The sequence below is a fragment of the Parasteatoda tepidariorum genome, chromosome 1, assembly GCF_982258835.1.
Source record: "Parasteatoda tepidariorum strain Cologne lab strain chromosome 1, Ptep-v5.0, whole genome shotgun sequence".
NCBI classification, from domain to species: Eukaryota; Metazoa; Arthropoda; class Arachnida; order Araneae; family Theridiidae; genus Parasteatoda; species Parasteatoda tepidariorum.
In genome coordinates this window covers 60413151-60439515 of record NC_141755.1, presented here as the reverse complement: position 1 = coordinate 60439515, position 26365 = coordinate 60413151, and the positions used below count along the sequence as shown (strand labels likewise).

The following is a 26365-nucleotide window of genomic DNA, read 5'->3' as shown; positions in this document are numbered from 1 at the left end:
TTCTTCTAGCCTGAGAATTATAAGTTTAGGTTCCTATATTTCTTCGAGTGAATAACTAGCCACGGTGTTACATAAGTATATATATTCAAAAATGTAACTTGGTTTTATTATACTGTGCTAAAATTAAAAATAAAAAATTCTGAAAAGTGATATTTTATTTTGTACATCAGAAAACATGAAATTTTTACATAATTCAGCATTCAATCATAATGATGTGACTTTTTAATATGAATTTAATGTCACTTTTTAATATTTATTACAATCTTCTATTTATGAGTGAAATCATGATGCTTAAAGATAAATACTCGCTTTAGGGTGGTCTGATATACACCAAGTTTAACATTCTCTACTCCAAGTTCTACTTTTTACTATGACACTTCCATTGTCAAATTTTGTAGTGGATGTTCGATGCAGTCAGATATACACTGTACTAATATAAACATTTATTTGAAGATTTTTTTTTCTCTTATGATGCATTTTGTATGATCCTTAACTCTAGTTTATGAGTATGTATTAACTTCAAAGGAAATTATATTACTCAATTTTTTTCACCAGCAAGGCAATTAAATAAAGTAATTCATAAATTAAGCAGAACCTAACGTTATTAGCATAAGCGTGCCTCCCATTTACTGTAAACTGAATACGGATTGTTGTAACCATTTGAAGGAGGTTGCATATCTGTTTAATCGGAGATAAAATGCAATAAGCTGGCGACTGAAGTTGCTTAAATCAATCCTGGCACAATTTTGACACGCACATTTATGACATTTTCATGATCAGTGAAAATAGCGTGATACTCAAAAAATGTTTTGCACCGAATTGAAGTTCTTATTTTTTGGGAAAATTTATTTTAGACCAAAAATATCCATTATTCGCATAAATAGTACAAAACTTTCGATTGAATTTACTTTTATTGGTCAGGAAGCTTGATTGATTGTATTCCATTTGTTTTCAAATCTATTCTAATTTATTATACAACAGAGAGCTATCATCTGATTTTCTGAGGTTTTTCTGTTATATAAAACCGATAAAATATCATATAATTGTTTTAATGTTTCCATTAAAGCTTTTTTCAATGAACTTGTTTTGCGGTTTAATGGTTAAAAAATTATTCCTTCGTTATAAAGTAAACTTTTCTTAGATTTGAATCATAATGCAAATAAAAAGGCAAATTCAAAATACTGAGATATTTATGTTAGAAATTTGTATTTTTCTCATTGTATTGGATACAAGAAGTAAAATGCATGGTGAATAGCCAGCAAAATCAAGTAAAATAATCTTAAAAATACACTCTATGACAAAAAAATCGACGCACCAGGAGGGAGTTGTCCGATTGAAGCAAAAATTAGTCGATAGGAAGACAATGTACAGAATAGTAAATGATTAAAATTTCAGAACAATTGAATAATTTATTTCAGAGTTACAGTAACAAGTTCAATAAGGTGTTGACCCGCCTCTAGCCTGGATACAAGCCGCCAAACGGCGTGGCATAGACCGATAAAGCTCCCGGATGGTATCTTGCGGCATTTCCTGCCAAATTCGATCCAATTGTCGAACGAGGTCATCAACATTCCGTGCCAGATGCAATCGCCTTTCCATCATATCCCAGACATGCTCGATGGGAGAGAGATCTGGTGATCTGGCAGGCCAAGGAAGAGTTTGACAAGCTTGCAGACAGTTCATAGCAACGCGTGCCGTATGTGGTCTGGCATTGTCCTGCTGAAAAACCAGCCCAGGGTGCTGCAAAAGGAACGGTAGCAGAACAGGTCGTAGGATGCCGTCGACGTACCGCTGTGCAGTAAGTGTACCTCTAAAGAGGACCAAAGGGGTCCAGGTGTCAAAGGAAATGCCACCCCAGACCATAATGCTTTGTAGAGGGCCGGTGTGATGCACAATAGTGAAGGCAGGATCCCCCCTCTGCCCTGTGCGTCTCCAAACACGTCTTCGATGATCGTCAGGACACAGTTGGAAGCGGGATTCGTCGCTAAAGACTATACGTCCCCAGTCGGCATCATTCCAGCCATATCTGTTCAAAACATTCATGCATACGAAATTTCAAAGCAATCGAATTATTGCTTCTTCGTGCGTCGATTCTTTTGTTATAGAGTGTAGGTTCTCAGGTTTCTGAGATACGCGCAATGCAAATTTACAATTTTCTTAAGAGAAATAGCATTGCTAGGACCTGAAACAACAGGTATGGTATTGAGAAAAATAAATAAGAGAAAAAAAAAAACACTGATAATACTTTCAAACTGTGCGACATAAAATGTATGATTATTTCTACCGATCAGGTATTGAGGCAGGATATTGAGAAATAATACTTAAACTAACAAAAACATTTATTCAAAAATGTTAAAAAACAAAATGTTTTGTCTTGTAACCGAATTAATTTTTTCGTTTTCACTCTTGCTCTTAAAATTCTAAAAAAAAGCGTTTTATCAACTTCAACAACATTAATTAAGTTAACTACTAGATCAAACATGGTCTCGAGATAAAATTTAAAAAAAATAAAAGAAACGGAAAATTAATTCCATATTATTAATATTTTTTTCATGATCTCGCAATCCCCAAGTTAATTTAAATTTTCTTGAATATTTAAGGAATGAAAAAGAACTTCCGCTACATGAGATTAAGAACTTATAAAAATAATTAAAAATCAAAAATTAAAAATGTGTCATCCAATCCATAAACGTTAATGAGAAAGATCAAGAATTGAAACAATGTATTCTGCTTAAAATCTGACAAAACCTAAAAAAAAAAAAGAATTAGGGACTAGAAATTCATTTTTCAATTTTTTTTAACATTTAAAGCGGTTTATTAAAAATGTGTTAGAACACAGTAAATCAAGATAAATGAAAAAGATTTGGTCTGACGGCAAGATAATCTTTCTTAACTGATTTCGACGACGTAAAGGAAAAAAAAAAATCAAAATTTATCACAGTTCGGAGTGCATGAGAATAAAAAATGATAGCTCACTTTAAACGAGCCATTTCATATTTAAGTATGCTAAAAACATATTTTTCCATGGTGATTAACATCTGCCAAGAGATCCTAAATTCGATAAATTATTCTGCTTTTTATTTGCATATTATAAACAGGAAGTTACTCAAAGTCGCGAGTAAAAGATGTAGGAAGGAAATTAATGCAATTTGGGTTGAAATTATGGCAAACGCTACCTGCCTCTTTGTATTAACACATTTATGTATAATATTCATTGCATGTTGAAAAATTGATTTATTTAGACATAAATACGCTTTCACACTGCTAATAGGTAAAAAAAGATATTGCTTAGATATAAGTGTGTGAAAAAGTGTATAGATAGCGAGGATGAAACAATGAGCATGTCTATTTCCAAAGAAGTTAATTAGTTTTCTAGACTAAAGTGAACTCTGTTTTGAATGTTTAAGTAGTTGTATGATAGTATCACAACGCATTCCTCCTACTGTCTGGCAATCACGAGATGAGCCCCCATTCTCACTTACAGCAAACTCGCTGTTTTTCAATTGAATTTGGCGTTTGGCAGACCGTAAAAACCCTATTGGCGATGACTGCTTCATGTGACCGTGACATCATCATTCCAAAAAACACTTCAGGTTATGGTTCAGCTTTTGGTTTCATGACGCGTTCATTACGAGCTTAATAATCTCCCTCTACTTTTACGTTTTATAATAAGATCTCTTATAATTTTGTGACATTTATTTTGTTACGACTATGGATATACGAAAAGCTGGCATAAGTGATACTAGAATCAAAATATTTTAGATGCCAGATTTTTTAAGTAACATTTATAGATAAATTCGAAAGCTCAATACAATGAATAAACCAGTAGTTTTGATCATACTTTTCTGTGTCGTTTTTAATGTATTTATCATCATATTCATAGTATGTAGTATTTATTCATATTCATATATATATATTTTTTGAAATATTATTGAAACTTATGGCTTAATTTGTTTGATTTTTTTACCAATTATAGAGTAACATATAATCAGTTTTAAATATGATAAATAGAAGCAACGTTTGCTACTTAAATGATGATTTGGATTATTTAAAATATCTCTCTTCAATAATGATTCTTAGAAAGTTTTTAATTTTTAATCACTCAAGTGACATTATAGAGACCTCTTTTCCTAACATATAAACTCAATTAGTGATGAAAATTAAATTTTATTTAATTTTCATCACTAGTTGATGCAAACTGAAATTTCAAGTAATAAATCTTATTACTTGAAATTGCAGTTAACATTAAAAATTGTAATCGATAAATAGTTAAAAACAAAATAATTTTTCATATTAACTTTGAGGAAAAGCGTAGGAAGTTTGATTTACGTGGGAATGTATTTTATATGTTTTATTGCGAGGAATTATTAAAATGCGAATATTAACAAAGTGGGCGAAACAAAATTTCAAAATTGTCTATTATTTAACAGGTATTAATAAAAGTATTGGAAATTTGTACACACAAGAACTAAGAAAAAAGCAAACATTCTTCTAGGAGAGAAAAAGAAAGTTATAAAGTAATAAAATAACTATAGAATGAATGCGTTTCTTGCATTAATGATATGAGGATATATAATAATTTATCTATGATAATACGTATGTAATAATATGAGGAACGTAAAATTTTATTCTATAATAATAATAAGAAAAATTTGAGTGTCTGTGTCTCTCTGATAACAGCAAAACCATTTGTTCAAGTATTCTGAAATTCGGGCAGTTCCTGCAAGTCGAAATTTCTGTTCCCGAACTTAAAAATCTCAATCTATTCTATTAGTCTGTTCCAGAAAGTGAACGTTTGCCTAGATTTTATTGCTCGGTGCATTGACGTAAATTAAATCGTACAGAATTTTCAATTTTTCTTCTTTTCAATTATTATAAAACAATATCAGTAATAATCGTTAGCTTAATGTTCTGTTACATCAAATATGATTCATAAATTAAATTACACTGCATTTTCAATTTTTCTTACTCTCAATTGTTTAAAAAATATCAGCAATGATTGCTAGCTTATTGCTCAAATATATCAAAAATGTAGTTTATTACACATTCTATAAATTCTTTTAAATTTCTTATGGCAGCTAAGGTTCTAGGTAAAACATGAATTACACGTGAAGTCTACGTCACCAAATTAGTATTCCTAATTTTATGTTGATGATCTGTTAATCTAATATACCGTGTGAATAATACGTGTTTATTTTGCTAATAGTTACTCTTTTACACAAGTTACCATTTTAACAGTTATGCTTCTTTTGCTAATAGTTACGCTTTTTTCACGCTTTTCAATTAAATTAAGTAATCTAAAAACAATGATACTTGAAATAAAAAGTTAAGTTGAGTATGAAGAGCATAATTAATGGAGAAAATTGCTTAATTGTGGTAAATTTTGACAATCTTGATTTGTTCTTGATTGATAACACTTGTTTTAGTTCCAAATGATACTGAGTACACTGAGAAAAAAGTATGGTAACAACTTCAAGAATACAGTAAAATGCACCATGTTTCTGGCTCTAGGAAAACACTAAAATTTTGGTAATTTTTACCGAAGTTCTTTGATAATGATTTTGGTAAAATTATCAATAAAATGTATTTTCTTTAGCAATATATATGTTTTTTTTTTACCATGAGGTAAAATTTTTTTTAGCCAAATTTTACCCTGAGGTAAAATTTGGTAATTTTATCATGATTCTATTTATTCTATTAAATTTACTTTTCAGTTTCGTAATTATTACCACACCTGTTATTACTTGTTGGAAGTCAATGAACAAAAATCAATGAATTCGAATTTAATTGAACAATACTAATTTTTTTCCCTTTTCTTTAAAGAAATTAAACGAAAACACAGGTTTTAAAATAAAAAAAAAACTAAAGTAGGCAAGTTATTACTCTCCAGTTTTAATGTATTTTTTCTGTGGTAAATTGTTACCCCGAGAAAGATCTAAAACTATAATTATGAAAACCAGAAGTTTCGGTGAATTGTTGCCATACGAACGGAAAAAAATACCAACTGAATCGCTTAAATGCTGTACATTTGTTTTTATTAACCAGAATTATGTTTCGTTTTTTATTTATTATTATTAGAAATGTCATTACCAAACAGAACGGTAATTTTACTAGAGTTTTTTCTCTGCGTATAGCCACATCTAATTTTGATGAGTTGAATTTTTAGAACTGTGTTTTGCTGAATCTAATAACATTAATTCAATGGAAAAACTCACAAATAATAATGATTAAAAAATAAAATGAAAGACTGGAATTACTTTAGCTTCATTAATTGCGTCGGTACACGATTTTCAGTTTTGTGCGTGATTTCGTATTGTTGTTTAATACTGATTTATTAATTATTTACTTTTTTTGAAATCAGTTCGAGAAAATGGTTAGTCAGCTAGTTATTTATAAAACTTTTAGACTCACACTTAGGATTTAATCTGAATTAATTTATTCAATGATTCCACACTTAGGATTTAATCTGAATTAATTTATCCAATGATTCCAATTATATCCTATACACACATATTTTATTCTAGCAATAAAATAATTCAGCAGTTTTAAATCGAGATTTGGGTTTTTACTGTTTGAGTTATATCGTTTCAAATCTAAGGTAGTGACATAATTAATTATGTCACCATATTATGTGACAATATTAATTATTTACTTTTTTTTAAAAATCCGATCGAGAAAATGGTAATTAGCTAGTTATTTATAAGACTTTCAGACTCACACCTAGTATTTAATCTGAATTAATTTATCCAAATATTCCAATCATATCCCATACACACATATTTAGTTCTAGCAATAAAATAATTAAGCAGTTTTAAATCGAGATTAAGGTTTTTACTGTTTAAGTTATATCGTTCCAAATCTAAGGTAGCGACATAATTAATTATGTCACTATATTATGTGACAATATTAATTATTTACTTTTTTTAAAATCTGTTCGAGAAAATGGTAGTCAGCTGGTTATTTATAAAACTTTTAGACTCACTCTTAGGATTTAATCTGAATTGATTTATCCAATGATTCCAATTATATCCTACGCACACATATTTATTTTTAGCAATAAAATAATTAAGTAGTTTTAAATCGAGATTAGGCTTTTTACTGCTTGAGTTATATTTTTCCAAATCTAAGGGGATGACATAATGGTTATGTTTCATGAATTTCGACGAAAAAGAAACCACGTTACCATTACTTCTCTTTAATTTAAAAAAATTTCATGATTTTATTTTTTTGTTCTGTATGAAAAATCTAAATGATTTCATTAATTAACTGAGTTTTACCTTTTTCCAAACATAGTCATATCGACTTTCCCCTTTTCAGTAATTCCGACCAAGCGTCTTGATTAGATTTTTTTTTGCAATTTGTTATCCTTCTCGGTTATTCTGACCAAAAACAAAACTTTTTTCTGCACTTGACCTATTACCCTACTTTTGGTCCCTTTATTTGTATATTAGGTATTTATTTTAATCATCACACCACCTATTACCACAAATACCAGTTTTATTTTCGATAATTGATTAAGCGTCACAAGCACCAATTAAGCATCACAAGCAAGTTCGGCATTTCTTATACAGCTCCTATTTTTTAAAAAAAGTATCTTTTTTCTAAAGTTCAATTCAATCTTTATCAATTAATTCTGTAACAAGACATAAATTCTATTCGATAAGATGTTTTTTGCAACTAAGCAAATACGTGACTTTTTGAAGCTATAACACCCTGAACATAAATTTTTAAAAACTTTGTTTCCAGTGGTTTGTTAGATATGGTAGTTACATACAAATGTAGTATGCATAAATATTTGAATTTAATATTTAAGCACACAATTTGCTTAAATATTTGAAAAAAATTAATACCTTATTTTAAATGTTATTATATTAGTTATTAACAATTTTTGACAGTCGTGCACTTGCTACAATTGTCCCCACTTACGGGGTAAATTGTAACAGTTCATAAATTCAACTAAAACATAGTTAATTATACACATTATCATAGTTGTGATATATTATTTTATTGATCAAAATAGTAGTGATATTTTAGGAGTAAAAATAATAATTAGCAGAGACCTAAAGGGTTAAGCTTTTAACATTAAGGGGTTAAAAATTTTAATTTATGCTGTGAAAGGTGACAAATAAAATAATGCACATGCAACATAATATAAATGATACAGGAAACTATTGGTGGTTCTTAAAGAGTTAAGTAATGGCTTGTAAACATAAGATTATTTATTTTCGGCTGTTACAATCGTCCCTTTACTTATTGTTACAATTGTCCCCAAGAAGCCATTTCAGCTTCGTTTGTTAAATACAATGCTAGTTAATTAACAAAACTAATCTTTTTTTTTAAATGTTAATTAAGGTGTCCACTTACATATTCGGTTAATAATTTTTATTTGTTTAAACAAAATTACTTTGTTACTATATAATATTCTAATACCAAAAAAAGTATTTACGTAGCGTGAAAATATATTTTGTGATGTAACTCTTTCAAAAGTACATAAAAATGGTTGCTAGCAGGGGTGTACATGTAGATTTATTAAATACACCTTGTGCGCCACCTAGGAACCAAATCCAGAACCCGACACTCGAAATATTTGCTCTGTCACAATCGTACCCTGTTACAATTGACCCCACTCTCCCCTACTTTTTCGGTTAGCCAGGCGCAAGGAGATTCTACAATTTTTTTGAAACTTGTCTAATTTTTTTATTATTTTAATTTTATGTTTCATTTGGTTAAAAAAATGAAATTTTATCAGTTTAAAAATTTAAAAAAAATTAAAATAAGGAAAAAGAGTTGGTGGAGATCTACATCTTTTGGCGACTTTTCGCATGTGCTCGGTTAAGGGAAAAGTACCAAGAAAAGAAGAAAAAAGGGAAAAAAAAGAGTAATAATCATTACGCGCATACATTTTTATAAGTGCTCGTTCGTGAAAGTTTTCGTGATTAATAAAAACTATACTTACGTCGACATAGACGCCTTGCAAATCATATTTTTGTCCTGGAGGTCTATCACTTGGTAAAAACCTATAAAACTCAACGTTGTTTTTGTACCATTTAACTGAGTAAAGCTCGTCATTTTCCAAGTTATAGGTGCAATTTAGCCATGCTGCTTCACCTCGTACAACTGCCGCTGGTACATCAAGTCTCGCTAACCTCAATCCTGATACAACTGCAAAAGACGGTTAAATAATTAGTTTAACATGTTATAAACTTGTAAGCAACATTTTATCGGAAAAAAGAGAATGAAATGATGAATTCATTTATAATTATGTATTGATTGAAATTATTTAATAGTAAATTTAAATGAACAGTTTTCAAATCATGGGACTGTACGCAAATCTATTTAATTTGTGTCTGGAAAATAAAAATGCCAATATTTAAAAAAATGCATTTCTTTGTGTAAAATTCTTGAATTGTTGGTGGTGAACAAATCGGAAAATGATAAATAAGAAGAATAAATAATAATAAAAACAGACTCAGAAAGTAGAGGAAATATTACGTTTTTTTTCTTCTTTTAACTGAAAACCAAGTATTCAATTTTAATACACATGAGTCATGATTTCTGATGAAAATAAATGCCTGATTATAATTGCTTTCTATAGAACTTATACAGAAAATAGTTTGTTAAATGCTATTTCAATTAATAAAAATCTAACAAGCAGCAGCTTCCATAATAATTCAAGTCAACATAATTTTTCTTATTTCCTATGGCGAACACTTATGCTCCGCAGTTTGCACAAAACTGCAAAATTCGATTGATAATAAGTGTAATAGGCATAAATTTATCATTCATAGAATAAAATACAAAAATATTATAAAATTATTAAACACATAACCCTCCTACATTTTTTATACTGTTAAAATCAGCATGGTCGAAACTATAGGAACTGTAGACCAAAACTGTGAACCAAAAAGCACTGTAATTTATAAAGGGCCTGGGCAATTAATTTGGTACAAATGAAAATAAAATGTGGCTTTATAATAGGAGGGTAAAATTTGGTAATATCTTGAACATGGTATCCAGGATACCTTTGGACATGGCATAAAAAAACCTTTCATTTAGTTAATTTTACTTTTAAGCTTCGTAGTTTTACTAAATGTGTGGTAATAAGAACTATAATTTTGAAAACCAGTATGTTCAATAAACTGTTACCATATGAACGGAAAAATTACCAATTTGGATTATTTAAATACCACATAGTTTGGTTTCATTATCAGAATTATAGGTTTTGTTTGTCAGAAATGTCATTACAAAACAATACGGTAATTTTACCACAATTTTTCACTTCGTTCAGTGAGGAGAAAATTTTGAATAAAATTGATAGTTTTTATTTCTATGGGAAAATGAAAAGAATATCTGGCGTATAAGCCTTATATAGGTATGTATCTTACCATAACATATTTGACAATGAGTTGTCAAATGCGAGGTTTTGTCTTAATTTTTGTCTAAATTTCTTTCTTAAGTAAGGAGTATGTTTCTGCCTCTTTACAAAGAGAGTTTATCGTTAACATTAATAAATGTAGCCAAAAATTAACTTAATTAAGTCCCAATCAATTTAAATTAACTACTAATTATTTACCTTAATTTAACTTCCTAAAAATTTTATCGTGGCATTTTAATTATAAATTAAATCAATTTAAACAATGATTTATTTAATTTCCTGTTATAAATAAAGATTGTGAGTAAGGGAATTCGTTTACTAGAACATTTAATGGTTTTTTAATTGTAGAATAGCGGGAATAAATGTATGATTTTTAAGAATATTTTTAAAGTACATATTAAAACTCATTGTAAAAAGAGAGAATTAAGGTTATGTATAATCACGAATTATTAATATCCTCAAATTATTATCTTCAAATTATGACCGTCATCCTTATCAAAATATTGTGGGTAATGAATAAAATAATGATTAAACATGCCCAAACTTTCAAAATTAATTTTAGATAATTTAATAAATTACCCCAATAATTAGCTTCCTTCGCAAAGTTTTATTTTTCATCTTGAAAGTAATAGTTGCTTAAGATATGAATTTAATTGTAGATTATGTTAAAGGCTTCTGTAATGTAAGCCATATCCGGGACATTAAATTTCGAAACTTCAATCAAAATAGCTACATGAAAACGAGGCTTTAAAAAGAAAGTCATGCTAATAAAAATGACCTCAATTCAAATGTGAAGAAGTTTTTACATAAAATAGTCTCAATTTTCTTTTATGTAGAAGAAAAGGAAGCCATGGAGTAGAATTAGAAAAATGAGGTTTCGATGTAGTCATAAAATCGAGTACTCGATGAAAGCACTTAAAATAAAATTGAGCCCAGTATTCAAATCATCGGGGTTGGATTAGATAAAGAGTCACCTCAATTCTTTACCCTTTCCGTACGACTCGGGGGAAATATTATGCAGACATTATGTAAAGAAATCACCCAAAATGACGTCACGGAGGGGTCTGATTTGTATTTTTATTACCAAATAACCGCTGTTACCTATATGGTAGGCTTTACCATTGCTCGGGGGTCGTCAATTGAATAAAAAGGAACTGGAACTGCATGCAATATTTGAAAATAGTCTGGTTTAAGAACTAAAAGCAGCAAAGCTTTTTAGTATTGATTAACTAAATCAACAATTATCAAGCATTAAAAAATTATTTGTGGGGTGGATCATGCACAGTGCGAATTTAATTAACGGAAAGAGGTAATACCGAGGGAGAGGAATGCGAAATCTCTCTAATGTCTTAGGCCAATGTTATATAATATCTTACTTAGGATGAATGTTTGTTATCAAACAAAATTGCGCTCGCAATGACTTCTAAAATAAGTAATTTAGATGATTAGTAATACTTATTCATGAAACTGAAGCAACAATTTTAAGTTTCCCTTAAACGAAGTTTCTCAACTTTTTTTTTATATTACATGTTTTTTTGGCATGTATTAGCATGAATTACTTCCTAAGTTTTATATGCCTTACATTTTTTGGTATTGTTTGTAATTTTTATATTAGTTAGAGATCCTTTATTATTTATGTGTTGTTTTCACTTTCATTATTCATGTGTTGTTTCTCCATTTTTTGATTTCCTTATATTTATGTTTTTTTTTCTGTGTGTATATTTCTTGACATATATTGTTTCATATTCCCAAGTGTCTCTGAATATTTTTTAAATTTTTGTATGTTTTCTCCATGCATTTCTCAATATTTTTATTCCGAAATATAAATTTTATGCATTCCAGTAACCTGCAAAGGCAGCACACAACTTAGAGTATTTATTTTGTGTCAAAGTTGGTTTGTTATTTCTAAATAAGTTTGAGAATTTCAAGTCCAATACACTCTCAGTAAATTTGGAACCATATTATTTGTATACTTTATAACGCAAAACCTGCATTTGCTTCGAAGATGAAAAGGTGGGAAATTCGGGAGCCTTAAAATAGGCGCCCATTCTCAAGACACACCAGACGTGAAAGAGGAAAACAAAAGAGATTTGAAATACAAAACGTAAAGCTGCCAACAAAAATATGGAAAGAAAAGTGTTTCATAATAACGATACCTTGAATTTGCTGCCATACATTAGATCTTACATTAATTCAAGTTGAGGGTGTAGTGTAATCAAGTTTAAGAAGTTCGATAATTTGGTTTAATTGTAAACCATATTAAGGCTATTGAAAATTCTCTCAATATTTTAGTTTAACACACAAAACACAGAAAAAAAATCTGGTAAAATTACCATACTGTATGGTTATGACATTTCTGGTAAAAAAAATCATAATTCTACTAATAAAACAACAACAACAAAACATTTGGTGTTTAAATTATTCATTTGGTAATTTTTCTGTTTATATAATAACGGTTTAACGGAAATTCTGGTTCTTAAAAATACAGTTCTTATTACCTCACATTTAGTAAAAAATACAAAAGTGAAATGTTAATTTAATTGAATAAATAGTTTTCATCCCATTCTCAGAGGTATCAAGAAAAAAATTATTCAATTTTATAACATTTAATAAATTTTATCACTTATTTTAAAACCATAGTTTATTGTTAATTTTACCTAAATTCTAACTTGGCATTCAGTAAAAATTACGGAGCTTCTTGGTGTGCCTTTAGATATTATTTACTATATTTTGATCGATTTGTCCAAACCATTATTTTAAGCGTTTAATTCTACAAATGGTGAACTCAGAATTGGGTCTGCTGTTAAACTCCTTTTATAAAATAATTAAAAAGAAACATTGTGATACTAAAATTATACAGCTGAATAAAATTAATTTTTTAACATATTTTCTTGTATTCTGCAATAAAATTTCAATAATAATATTGAGCCCAGTGCTATTCTATTATTTATTTTATTTTCATTATTTTTACGAAAACTTATGTTAAAATTATAATATTTTTAAAAAAAAGGTAAAAGTTTTTTTGGTAAAAGTATAATTTTATTTAAAATAAAAAGTTTTATTCTGTAAAGATATCAATATACACAGTTTTCGTTAAATCTTGCACTCTTTTCTTAATTATGTTGGAATTTACTTATCAAATAATTATTTATTTTACTTTCTTTATTTTTCCACAAAATTAATATTAATACTATCTAATTTTTAAAAAAAGTCGATTTTTTTTGTTAAAAGCATCATTTTATTTTTTAAAAAAGAACACTCTTATTCTGTTAAGATATCTATATACACTGTTTTCGTAATGTGGTTTCACTCTTTTCGTAATTATGTTAGGAGCTATTTCTCAAAAAAGATCCCCCCTTTTTACCTGAGTGAGTCATCCCTATTTCCCTGCACGTCACCCTCTAAAATCACGGGGGACTTTCTCTCAATACCACACGATATTTCCTTTTTTTTTTCTTTTCATATTCCTATTCCTGTCAGTCCTCACGTGAGTAGTAGATGCATGACAGGGAGCATTGGATGATTCGTTAGATTGGTGCCAATTAGCGCCCAAAACTCAGAAAGGATTCTTTTTTTAAAGCTTTCTCTTTATTATCCTTTTAGACCTAAACATAGAAGGCTTTTAGGAAGACAAAAAGAATAAAAAATGAAAAGCAAAAACATTACTTGTTGCGATGAAGAAGGAAAGGTTAATTAGGATATACCGGGGGAAGTTAATGGAGCGTGGAATCTGTTCCTTTATAAACCCATGCTTTTATTTAAATCTGAATTCTGAAAAAAAAAATAAAATTTTTTTATTCAAACTATATTGTCAATTGTTGATATTATGGTTGAGAAACTGATGTACTGATGTATAGGTTTTAGAGAGAAAACAAGTATTTTACCAAATTTGCCAAATATGGTAAAATTTATCATGTTTCTGGCTCTGAGAGAACACCAAAAAACTTCGTAATTTTTACCGAAGTGCTTTGGTAATAATTTTTGTAAAATTATATGTGATGTAATATGTGATATATATGTTACAGTGAATGACTGAAGTCTCGAAAATGTCGACATTCACCGGTGAATGTCACCATTCACGTAGTCGCTTGGTGTATGTCCGAAATATTTGCTAAATACCCTTATTTCTGACTTTCACCGGTGAATGTCAACAATCACATAGTTGCTTTGGTGAATGTTCGAAATATTTATTACATTCGATTTGATATGAATTTATTCGCGGATATAATTACATTTATTCGATATTTTAATACTTACTGACGATAGATCAGAAGAAACATCAGTGTTTGGAGTATCGGGCCATACATTTACATTTGCCCGGTATACATTTGCTCGGTATACCCTACACTGGTGTTTTTTTTAAGGTCAAGTGCCACTGCCCTGTATACACTAAGTATCGGGCAAATATATACTGGGCAATGGCACATGACCTTAAAAAAACATCAGTGTAGGGTATACCGGGCAGTGGTACTTAACCTTAAGTGGCTCGGTATACCCTACACTGATGTTTTTTTAAGGTCAAGTGCCATTGCTCGGTATATATTTGCCCGATACTCCAAACACTGATGTTTCTTCTAATCTATCGTCAGTAAGTCAGAATAAATATAAATATATCAAATAAATATAATAATATCAACGAATAAATTAATATAAAATTGGATATAACAAATATTTCGGACATTCACCAAAGCGACTATGTGATTGTTGACATACACCGGTGAGGGTCCAAATGTACAAGAATGTAATGAAATATTCTATCTTTTACCTACGTATTTGGTGTTTGTCGACATTCACCAGTGAAAGTCAACAACCGCCTATTTCGGTCATTTGCCGTAACATATATATATATAAAATGTGTGATAAAATTTGATAAATGTGGTCACATCTGGTAATTTTATCTTGACACCTCAGAACATGTCATATAAACCATTTATTCGGTTAAATTTACTTTAAAGTTTTGTATTTTTTACTAACTAAGTGAGTGGTAATAAGAACTGTAATATTGAAAACCAAAATTTCCAGTAACCTGCTACTTTATGATTTTAAGAATGACCAAGTGAAATGGCATAAATGCAGTATATTTTAGTTTTATTAGGCAGAATTATGATCGTTTTTACCAGAAATATCATTAGCATACAGTACGGTAATTTTACCAAATTATTTCGCCCATGTACAATAAATAATAAATAGGTACAATTTAATTGCTTTTGATTTATTTCAATACAAATTAAAAATATTTCAAAATTAAAAATTCTTGGTTTAGACATTATTTTTAAAGATTCTGCACAATTTAAGATTTAGATTAGTAACGTATCAAACTGTATACAAAAACTTCTTTTTTTATATAAAAAAAAAATCTTTCACAACGACAAAGACAGTAACGTAATCAAAGTAATCTCAACGGGTTAGTTATAAACTGGCAAAAAAATTATGGAAAAGCCTATAACGGGTCAGTATAAACATCAAATCAAAAACCAAAAATTCTCCTCAAAATTAACAACTCTCCGTTGTTCTAAAAATTGGTTCGTGCTTTTATTTTTTTTATTTAGTTGAGTATAGTTGAGTATAGTTAGGTGCTGCGAGCTCTCTGCTTATCGCTTATTATTTTTTTTATTTATCTCATGATATGTTTTGTTTCTTTTATTCATGCTGTTGCCAACCAGTTATTTTTTAATATTTTCACTTTTATTCATGCTTTTGCTAGCCAGTTATTTTTTAATATTTGTAGACTTTACAGTGTTCTTATATATTTGCTTTTATTTCCTGATAGTTTAGTTTTCATTTTAAGATGAATATCTTTAATTTAAATTAAGAGAGAAAAAAGGGTTCACTTAGAAAAACTGAATCAGGGCTTTACAAACATTTTTAACATTATGAGTGATAAACTGATTCAATTATTGTTGGATCAAGGATGTGCTTATGAATTATAATAAATTAGAGTAATTAACTAAACTAAGATGAACTTTTTAAGGAAAATTTAAGAGATATTTTAAGGAAAATTTTTTCGATATTCTTAGATCATAAAAGCTTTTACGCTTTGAATCCTGTCAAATAATGGTATAGTTGAAAAAAAGAAAAATTTAAAAGGAATCATGAAGAATGAATTTTGAAGTACATAATTGAAAATAAATTAAATCAGAACTTTTTTCTTTAAAGCAAACTTTGCATAAAAATTTCCAAAAGTGTTTTTGAGAGAAATTAATGTTCTCACAATAAAAAAAAAATCCATTTCTTAAGTGAATAAAACTGATGAGAAATTACTTGACTTCGTTTAAAGGAAACTAGCTTTTTCAACAAAATTATAAAATTAAGTAATTAAAACTTATGTAATTAAAAGTTTTTGAAGTAAATTACTTCCCTAAAGTGATTATGATTCAGCACATTATAGAAAGTTTCTCGTTGTCGTCGGCCATTAAGGCACACGGAGTGCGATTGTACTTGTTTTCCAATGGCGCCCTCTATGGCTAAGAATTCAACTTCTGCATCCATTCATCACACCCGTTCATAGGACAGACTAATTGATACATTCATTCATCTGCAGATCTTAATTTTGACCTGAACCAAAAATGATCATTCTAGAATTCATTACCCCCAGAGGTTTAATTTGTAATGAGAACATTGAGGACTTTGTGACCCGACAGATTTAACGTGCATCAGTCACCATTTACGGGAAGTTACTGCTAGATTCGAATTCCCGTTCTTACGAACGTGAATCCAGCACATTGCCAACCAGGCAATCCCGACCCCTAGAAAATTCCCGTAGAAAATATTTTTTTAGGCCCCTAGAAAATATCCTATTGTTTCAAGTCGTATTTTGCAAATCTGAAGTATGAAATGGATTGAAGATATCATTTTATTTTATTTAACAGCTGGCGTTTAACAGCCGGCTCGATATTTGGAGTTTACGACAGTATTCAACTCCGCAGCCTTGACCCCGTAATTTTGAACCCAAACCAGAAGACAAGAGAACTCCCAGATCAACTATTGGGAGAAATTTGCTTTCATGGAGGACTCTTTGATGGAATTAACCCACATTCGCTTTACATGGAGTGGAAAACTACGAAAACTTCTCACGATTAGCCTGATGACAGAGACTCTAATCCATGATCCGTTTACCACTTGGGATATTTTTCGTCATCACAGAGATCGATGTGAGCCAGGTGCGAAATTCGTATCGACTAGTCATCGCTGAGATTTGAGCCCGGGTCACCTCATTGGAACGCAAGCCCTCTATCCCTTTATTGACTGTACTTCTTATTTCATTGTTCTATTTAGGTTAATTTTTGAATTTAATTATATGCCTTAGCAAGGGAAAAGTAGTAAAAGTAAAAACTATACCCTAAGTAAAAAATATGCTATAAGTAAAAATTATCTGAACAGGAAAATCATATCAAAAGAAAAAAAATACTGAAACTTACAAGGAAAATTCTAAAACTTACATGTTTCTATAAAAAAAACGTCCTTAATTTTTTAAAATTTATCATTGTCTTATTTTGGTTAAATCGTGTATACAGAGTTTTCTCTTAACATTTGCAACTTAACAAGGATATTTACCGTATCTGGATTTCAGCAAAACAAAAAAACATATATTTTTTTCATTTTATTTTAACTTTTACACTTTCACGCTGTGTCCATTTTTTTAAGGGCTGAAGTTTCTAAGCGAAGTTGTGTGCGTAAAAATCATTTTATTTTCGTAAAACTCGCCAGCATTCATAAAAAAAAAACCTTTTTTGGCCATTTACCAGATTGTGGCGAGGAATAAAGAAATTATACTCGAAATTGCTCGAAAAGAAAACCTGCATAAAAATAGAAAACAAAATAAAATGAAAAAGAAACATGAATAGGGGTGAACAGCGCAAAATATGCGTAAAATTTTGTTTCATGACGAAGTAAAATTCTTGGGCAAAGAATCATCGAGTTTGGCGAAAAAAGTGGTGTTTTGGGCGGAATAATTACCCGGCAATTTTCTCGTTTTCGGCAACTTAGAAATGCTAATTTTTTTCTATTTTTTACAACACTTAAAATTTTAAATGCCACGCGTTTAAGAAAATAAATGAAATTTTTACGCTAGATGATTTACAGATTTTGTAACTAATGTTGCAGTTTTTTATTCTATGCTCAGATGGGTAGTTACAGTGTTTCAAAATAAATATAATTCTCATTGTTTTGATGATAATGAATATTGTGTCCTATTAAAGAGCACACTAAATTTTAAAAGAGACTTAGAATTAATTTGTGTCTTCAACTAATTGTTACGTGCAATTTAATTAATTTGTAATTAAGGGGATATAACTTAAAATTAATGTACAAAAACTTATAATTAATGGTTCACTATTTAATTATAAAAACGTTTTCGTTTTCAACTTTTACATAAAAAAGTAAATAATTAGTTCTTTTTTTTTGAAAATCGCTTATTAATTGCTTGTAAATGCTCTGGTCTAATTACTAAAAAAGGTTTCAAGAAAATAAGCGATTTAAAACTATTACAAATTGAATTAGGATGATACTATTTAAATGTAATGAAGCAGATTAATTGATAAATATTAAAAAAGGGAAACATAATTTAAATCTCCGAAACAAGAATGTCATAATAACATTGTTCATCTTATTGGATATATAGATGATAAAACGATTTTTTTTATTCTTATACACAAGTGAAATAGACGAAAAGATACGATATAAATGAAAAATATCAGTGTTTAAATGAAAAATATCAGTGTTTAAATGATGCAATCAGATACAGCTTTACAATGATAAAATAAACTGATTTAATTCCCCACATGTTCAGATATTGGAATAGACGCAAGTGAAATAGACGAAAAGATGTGATATTGATGAAAAATATCAGGGTTCAAACGATGCAATCAGAAATAATTTATCAATGATCAAATAAAGAACTACAGCTTCATTGATTTTCAGAAACGAGAGAAATTTCAGATCAAATTACAGTATTATGTCTCATCTGGAAAATCCATTTTACCTTAAAACGCATTTTTACCGTAAAATATTATACTATACGCAATTTTTACAGTAATATTTATTTAATTAGAGATTTAACGGTAATTGTAACTGGAAAAAGTATAGTGTACTAAATACTTTGTTCCATAACATGTTCCGGTATAAATGGATTTTGTGATAAAAAGTATCGACATTCTGAAGTCAGGTACTTTTTTGTGGTATTTGTTGGTATGTGGTATTGTTGAAAAAAATCGACTTTCATAAAATATACAAACAGAACTATAAAGTTCGTCAATTTTTCGGATAATTAAAGAGAAGAATATACACATTTGAAGTAAATGAAAAGATGTGATATTGATGAAAAATGTCGCATTTTGAAGTATAGAAATAAAAATAGCTTTAGAGTGATAAAATGAATTACTTCAATTCTTTAAATATTTATCTCAAGTAATTTGCATTTATAATTGAAATATGTGTATTTAATGGCCATAGTAATATACATACATTATTAGATTTCTCAGGTCCGACGTTTCATGAAAAGTGAGGACGTCCATTATTTGAATACTAAAAAAAATATTTTAGAAAATATTGAATATATCGATGTGAAAGAAGGGAGCCTGACAAAAATTCATCATTTTATTGAATATATGTATGGAACTAATTAAAATATATAATCTCTTTGTTTTCTTTTAAGAAATGAAGCGGCCTCAAAAATAATCTAATTATGAACATCGTTTGGCTCTTCATTAAAATTCATGTTTCTTAACATTTTGCTGAACTTTAAAAGTTCAAATTCAATAAAGTCAGAAAGAAGTAAGTAAAAAAAAGGCATCACATCATCGTCAAAATAAGGTTTTATAATCCAAGGGAGAAATGTGTATGCATAATTAATATTAGAATATAAATTTGCTCCTACGCTGCTAATTATGAAGCTGGCTTCTCTTTCTCTTAATACTTACGAGAGATCAGACAGAGAAGTTGCAAGAGAAAAAAAAGATGAAGCAAAATTTCAAAATTAGATTGAAGAAAAGCTACCCAACGAAAAGAAAAATTATGCCAAACTTTTCCTTTTTCAAACTGAAAGTACTTTGAAGAGCTTTGGCGCGAAAGTAAAATGTATATTAGCATTAGCCTTCTTAACAAGGCAGTTTTCATAAAAAGTTTAATTTCAAAAATTTTAGACTAATGCAGGCAAAACATGGGAGATCATTTTGTAATTCTTGCTTTAATTCCGAAAATCATACAGAATTGATGCGTAATCAATTTAAGAACTTGTTTGTATCAGGAGAGCTCTGTGGGATTCTTAAAGATAATAAATAAGAAAATATACTATCATTTCTTCCAGAATCCAATATAATACTTGTATAATGCCATCGGTAATATACTTTTATTTATTAACAAGCAAATATTCAAAATATGTTTTATATAATTAGTTTAGAATACGATTATTTTGCCGCTAATCGTAATAAGACTAATGCTCAAAATAATCAACTTAAAATTTGCTCATTTAATCTAACATTAAGTCTTTTCTATTGCAATTTCTTAGGAGTAAAAGAAAATCAGTTTGAATTCTTGCTTTAATTCCGAAAATCACATAGAATTATTGCGTTTATAAATTTAAGAACTAGTCTGCATCAGGGGTACACTGAGTAGGAATTTTGAAGATAATAATTAAGAAAATACTCTGTCATTTCTTCGAGAATTCAATATAAAATGTGTATAATATCATTAAATATAAATTTTCATTAGTTTTATTTATGAGCATGTAAATATTTAAAATATGTTATTCGCATAATTTTATTTTGGATACGCTTATTATTTCACAGTTAATCGTTATAAGCCTGGTGCTCAAAATAATCAACTTAATTTAATAATAATTCTTAATTTAATAATAAGTCTAATTCTAATTAACATTAATTCTTTTCTATTCCACATTTCTAGGAGTAAAATAAAATATTTGTTGGAGAAAACGATAAAATACTGAAATTTATAAATGCATTAAGGTTGCAGATATTATAAAATTTATGAAGATTAATAAATTAAACTAAAATTGCTCATGTATGCATTATTTAAATAATTCTGGAATTTAAAAAATACTGCATGTATTATTTAAATTCAGTAAAAAGATTTGTTTTGGCAAAGCTACAGGAACTAAGAAGAATACGACTCAAATAACAAAGTAAAGACCCAGTTTGAAAAGAATTTGGAGTCCTTAAGAGGATGCTACATCAAAGGAGAATTATTTTATAGCAAAATTCTGTTTAATCTCCAGCAATTTTTTAAAATTTAAAGTTTAGAGAAAAGTTTAAGTAAACCTAGTGTAAATAATGAAGCATCGAATGCTGCATTTTTTCCCTTCAAAATATTAAAATAAAAAATATTACAGCCTAATTACTTCACCATTGCTTAATCTTGACATAATTTTTTTTTTTTGCATTTTGATACTTTGAAATTTTTTTTCCAGCATTTTATAATTAATGGTTTACTATAGGTTTACTTGAGCTTACTTTTTTATTCTTTAAATTTCAAATAATTTATTTATGAAATTGAAAGGGGATTTTCAATAAAAAAGTTGTTTTTTGAAAGCTCTCATGAAATGACGCATTTTTTGCAAATTATATGCTGTTTTCGCAACTGATGTGAGCTTGCAACAGTGAATATGACCGTTAGGTCAAGTTTTGAACATCTTTAGCTTGCACCCTCTATGTTTATTCATAAAATGGTGCAAAACGTCAATATGGAAAAAAGTCACAGTTTGCAAGAAATGAAAATCGTTTGTGGTCAAATTTTTTAATTTTTATAAACTTTCTCCAATGCTGTATTATCTGGGCGGCTCATAAAAGGTGGTTTGGTAAAGATGGCTCATTTAGGTGGAAAATGTCCCCAAATTTCCGATTTTTTAAATTTTTTTTATTATCTTTTAAAATACAGTTATTTGTCCTTTTCAAAGTCATTTGTCCTTCTTTACATCAAGATGACACACATAATCTAAAATTATAGCATTGCTTATGTGCAGAGCACTTAAACTGTACCTTGTTATTTTTCTTTTCGAAATAGCTGCGAAAAACCTCGTTATGGATATCTCATCAAAGAAAAACCTTGTTTCACCCTAGATTATTGAGTTACTGATGATGATGCACTAATGATATTGCCCTAGCACACTATTCACCAATAATATAATAATATTTAACTAATGGAATAATTATAAAGAATAGAATTTTTATTATATGCTGAATTTTTGTTTCATTTTTAAGTATAAATAGACTTAAGTAATAGACTAAGTATAAATAGACTTATTCATTATAGTATTGCAGTTTGTTTTTAAAATTATAATGTTTTCAATTATTATATTTTTTGAAAAATTTTACGAATCAAGATTTCACTACCAAGACATTCTATTTTAAGAATGTTTCAAAATTTCAAAAAGTTTTTGCAAACTTTTCTTGATATACCTTAGATTTATTTAATAAAATTTTTGTTGTTAAAACTTTTGTTTCGTGGTGTTTTGTTGGGTTTTTTTGTTTTGTTACTTGGTTCCTGATCCTTTTTGTACCTTGTGTGATCTCCCCGAAGAGACGGACTTGTCCCACCTGTTTCGATGCCCTGCTTTTCTTCGGGCAGTAATCTGGGCTGCTTGCTTTCATTTATAGATTTATTGTCATCTTTTTGATAGTTGGTCTTCTAATGTGCCATTGGAAATTAAAAAAAATTATACATTTTGATATTTTTGATTGTTATACTTTTGAAACAGCAAGATTTTTTTTATCAAAATTTTTTGCAGTTTCAAAAATTTTTTGTGAAATTTTCTTGCTGTATATCATATATATTTCTGGAAATTTTTATTTTTTAAGTTTTTTATAACTCTAGATTAGTTGTTCTCCATTTGAAACTGAAATAATATATCTTACTGAAGTAGAAATTATTATCTAAATCATTAATTATATGTCATAAACTGAATGAGAAACCAAAGTAAGTTTAAAAAAGAGCCATATTGCTGCTATAATAAAATGATACTTTTTCGATTCCAATTCTATAGAAAGATATCTTTTCACGTTCCTCTCAGATGAAAACAATAACCTTGATAAATTTTCCTTACCAAAATTAATTTAAAATTTGTATAAATTAAATGACTTACAAATATTTAAACCAGTAAAAACGATGCTAATAAACTTACTTGACTAAAAAAAAAGGTCACAAAATAAATTAAATAAAAAATGTCTTCTGATATTGTAAATTTCATTGTGACGCATTCGGAATTAAAAATATTTTGAGAAGTTATATATGTGAATTTTTTTTTGGAACTCACTTGAAATTGCACTTAAAATATAAACAAAATACACAAGTAAAAAATGACTTTGCTTATTATCGAAGAGCTGAAATAAAAAAAGAGCACGGTAAGAAATTTTAATTTTTAAATATTAATAAAAGTTTTCGAATTTTAAAAATGAACATCAAAATTTAATTTTTATACGGAAGCAAAAAATATTTTAAAAATAACGGTATTTGCAGTACTTAATTAATAATGATAAATGCTGGAAACTGTTAAAACTGAATAAAAGAAAGAAAACATTAAAAAAAGCTAAACAATAAGAAAAACAAACGAATTTCAAGAGCATCTTACAAATTCTTTATTCACTGATTATAGGTGAAAACTCCGCAAATCTTTCTTTTATTTCCTTTAATTTGATAAAAACAAGGGCACTCGTTGTTCCTTAAGCAGTGTTTGATATCTTGTCCGGAAATCTTTCATAAAAATATCGCGTATTAAATCATTTCAGTGCCAATGAAAGGAAATCTTTATTTACTTTTCAATTAATTAACTCTCTCGGCTTTGAATAAACGCGATTTCTTAGAATAGAAAAACTATGTAATTGTGGTTGAGAATTTTTCTATTAAATTTATCAAGTAATAAGGCTATTGTTATTTCGCTATTTTTTCAAAATATAAATGTGATGGAGTTATTCAATTATAAAAATGATGGGTTAATCATGGATATTTTTTTAAAAGTAGTCTTTTGAAAGAGAAAATTTATGAAGCATTGAAACGATTGTATTGATTAGCTATTTTGATTAATTAAAGTGTTCTTGTTGTATTAAATTTTTTTTTATTTTAAAAATGTTTGCAATGTCATTAAGAAAGTATTTCAGCATATAACGGTTTGCGTTTTTTTAATTATCTGTTCAATATTTTTATAGTTGTAAGTAAAGCAAAAAGGATAGAAGTCACTTGAACAATATGTTATAAAAGTATACAAACTTTATATTTTGTAGGTATTTAATATTTTCGCCATAAAAAGTATAAAAAAGAAGCAAATATTATGAAAAATTCCTAAAATTTTGCATGTATTCACAAGTTATATAATGTATAGGTTGTAAAAGTTACGAAACAAATACAACTAAAAGTTTGAATATTTGTGCATTTAAACATTTGTAACAGTTTTAACTATATAGAGTTGTCCCACATCTCATGGGAATATAAATTTAAAAAGACGTTTAAAATAAGTCTTAATCTTAAAAAATAATTGCTAGTAATAACTTAGAAAAAGAAGCTTATTAATCAGAAAAATTTATAAAATCTTTATAAGAAAAGGAAAAAAAAACTGATTTAAAATTGAGCAAAAATTTGATCAATAGTTGAAGACAACAACAAGATTCTCAATTTACAATAATAAACAAAAGCTTTGACTAAAACAATCAAATAAGTATTGGTAAGAAATCCTTTCAATGAAAAAAAAGAGCTTAAATTGCTGAGTGTCGTTTTGAGCATTATTGGTATAAAGTTTGAATATATTTGTAATTCAATCCTTTAGTTTTAAAGGTTTAAGTTTAAAGCTTTCAGTTCATTCTAACTAATTTTGACTAAACGTTGTGCATTTTTAGTGCTTCTGCAATCTTACGCAACTTCGCAAAGTAAATTTTTCATGTTTTAAGTTTTTAATGTCTTGAAATTCAAGCAAGTGTTAGATCTCTCAGAAAACAGAATTAAATTAAAAATTGTGAAAATCTTATTGAATCTTAAAATATATAGTGTAGGACTATGCATTGAATAGCGTAATGAAAAAATGATCTCAGCAGGTTTCCTGGATTATACGCATGCTTTAACTGATCATTTTGCCTAAATATGGCTATATTTAGTTGACGCAGTGCTCAATTTTATTCTTCAGTATTCAAAGAGTATGCTACGTGATTATGGGCTAATACTTTAAAAATGGGTTCACAAGATCTTAAGTCATATGATCTTTTGGCAAACTCTGATTATCAAAACGGGAAATCACATGACCAGGGGATTATTGAAAAATACACAAAATATAACTTAAATATAAAAACGAGTTGTTCTTTAACAGCTTTGAACTACCAGCTGTCTTCTCCTATTCATTTTATTGGAAAAATGGCACAAAATCTAAAATTTGCGTTTATTTTGCTACTCCGTTTCTGACTATATTTGATGTATTTATATTGCATATTATCAGAGAGTGATATATTTTTAAATTTCTGTTTAAAGAAATTAATTTTTTGTCATTGAGATAAGTTGATATTGTAGGCAATGCTGGAGAAATATTGTTCACGATTATCACTTTTACCTTTTTATTTCCTCACCCTAAGACTTTACCACCTTCAATTTAGCTACTCATCATTCGATTTAGAATTAGGGGGGGGGGAATGCAGAGTAGGGCAGGGTGGTATTTGCGCGGATGGCTACTTCAGACCCTGTATTCATGAAGTAAATTCCAAACCAATCACCGATGGATTAAGCCGCAAAACTTTTTTTTTTCTGAGTTTAAATTGTCTGAAGTGATTGACTGTTCGAGTCAACGATGCTTGACGGTGTCTATAGATATCGATTTTTTTTTCTTTCGAACGTTGCCTTTCACTCCTGATTCTGTTCTTTGGTCTAACGTCCCTGAATCAGAAAATTAAAGTGTCCAAACTCGAGCACTTAATCCGGAGTTATTAACGAATGAAGTACCGCCACCCTGCACGTAATCTTTGAAATATTTTGCACAGATCGATGGGTGCTGATGTTTGTAGAACA

General features: G+C 28.6%; 1 protein-coding gene across 1 annotated transcript in view; it reads right to left on the bottom strand.

The window, feature by feature from the left end:
* LOC107440209 (uncharacterized) overlaps nucleotides 1-26365 on the bottom strand; it is a 288195-nt gene that overhangs the window by 55335 nt on the left and 206495 nt on the right. The window contains exon 2 of the mRNA XM_087165238.1: nucleotides 8957-9162. Within this exon, the coding sequence (XP_087021364.1) occupies nucleotides 8957-9162 (206 nt within the window). The remainder of the gene's footprint in view (nucleotides 1-8956; nucleotides 9163-26365) is intronic.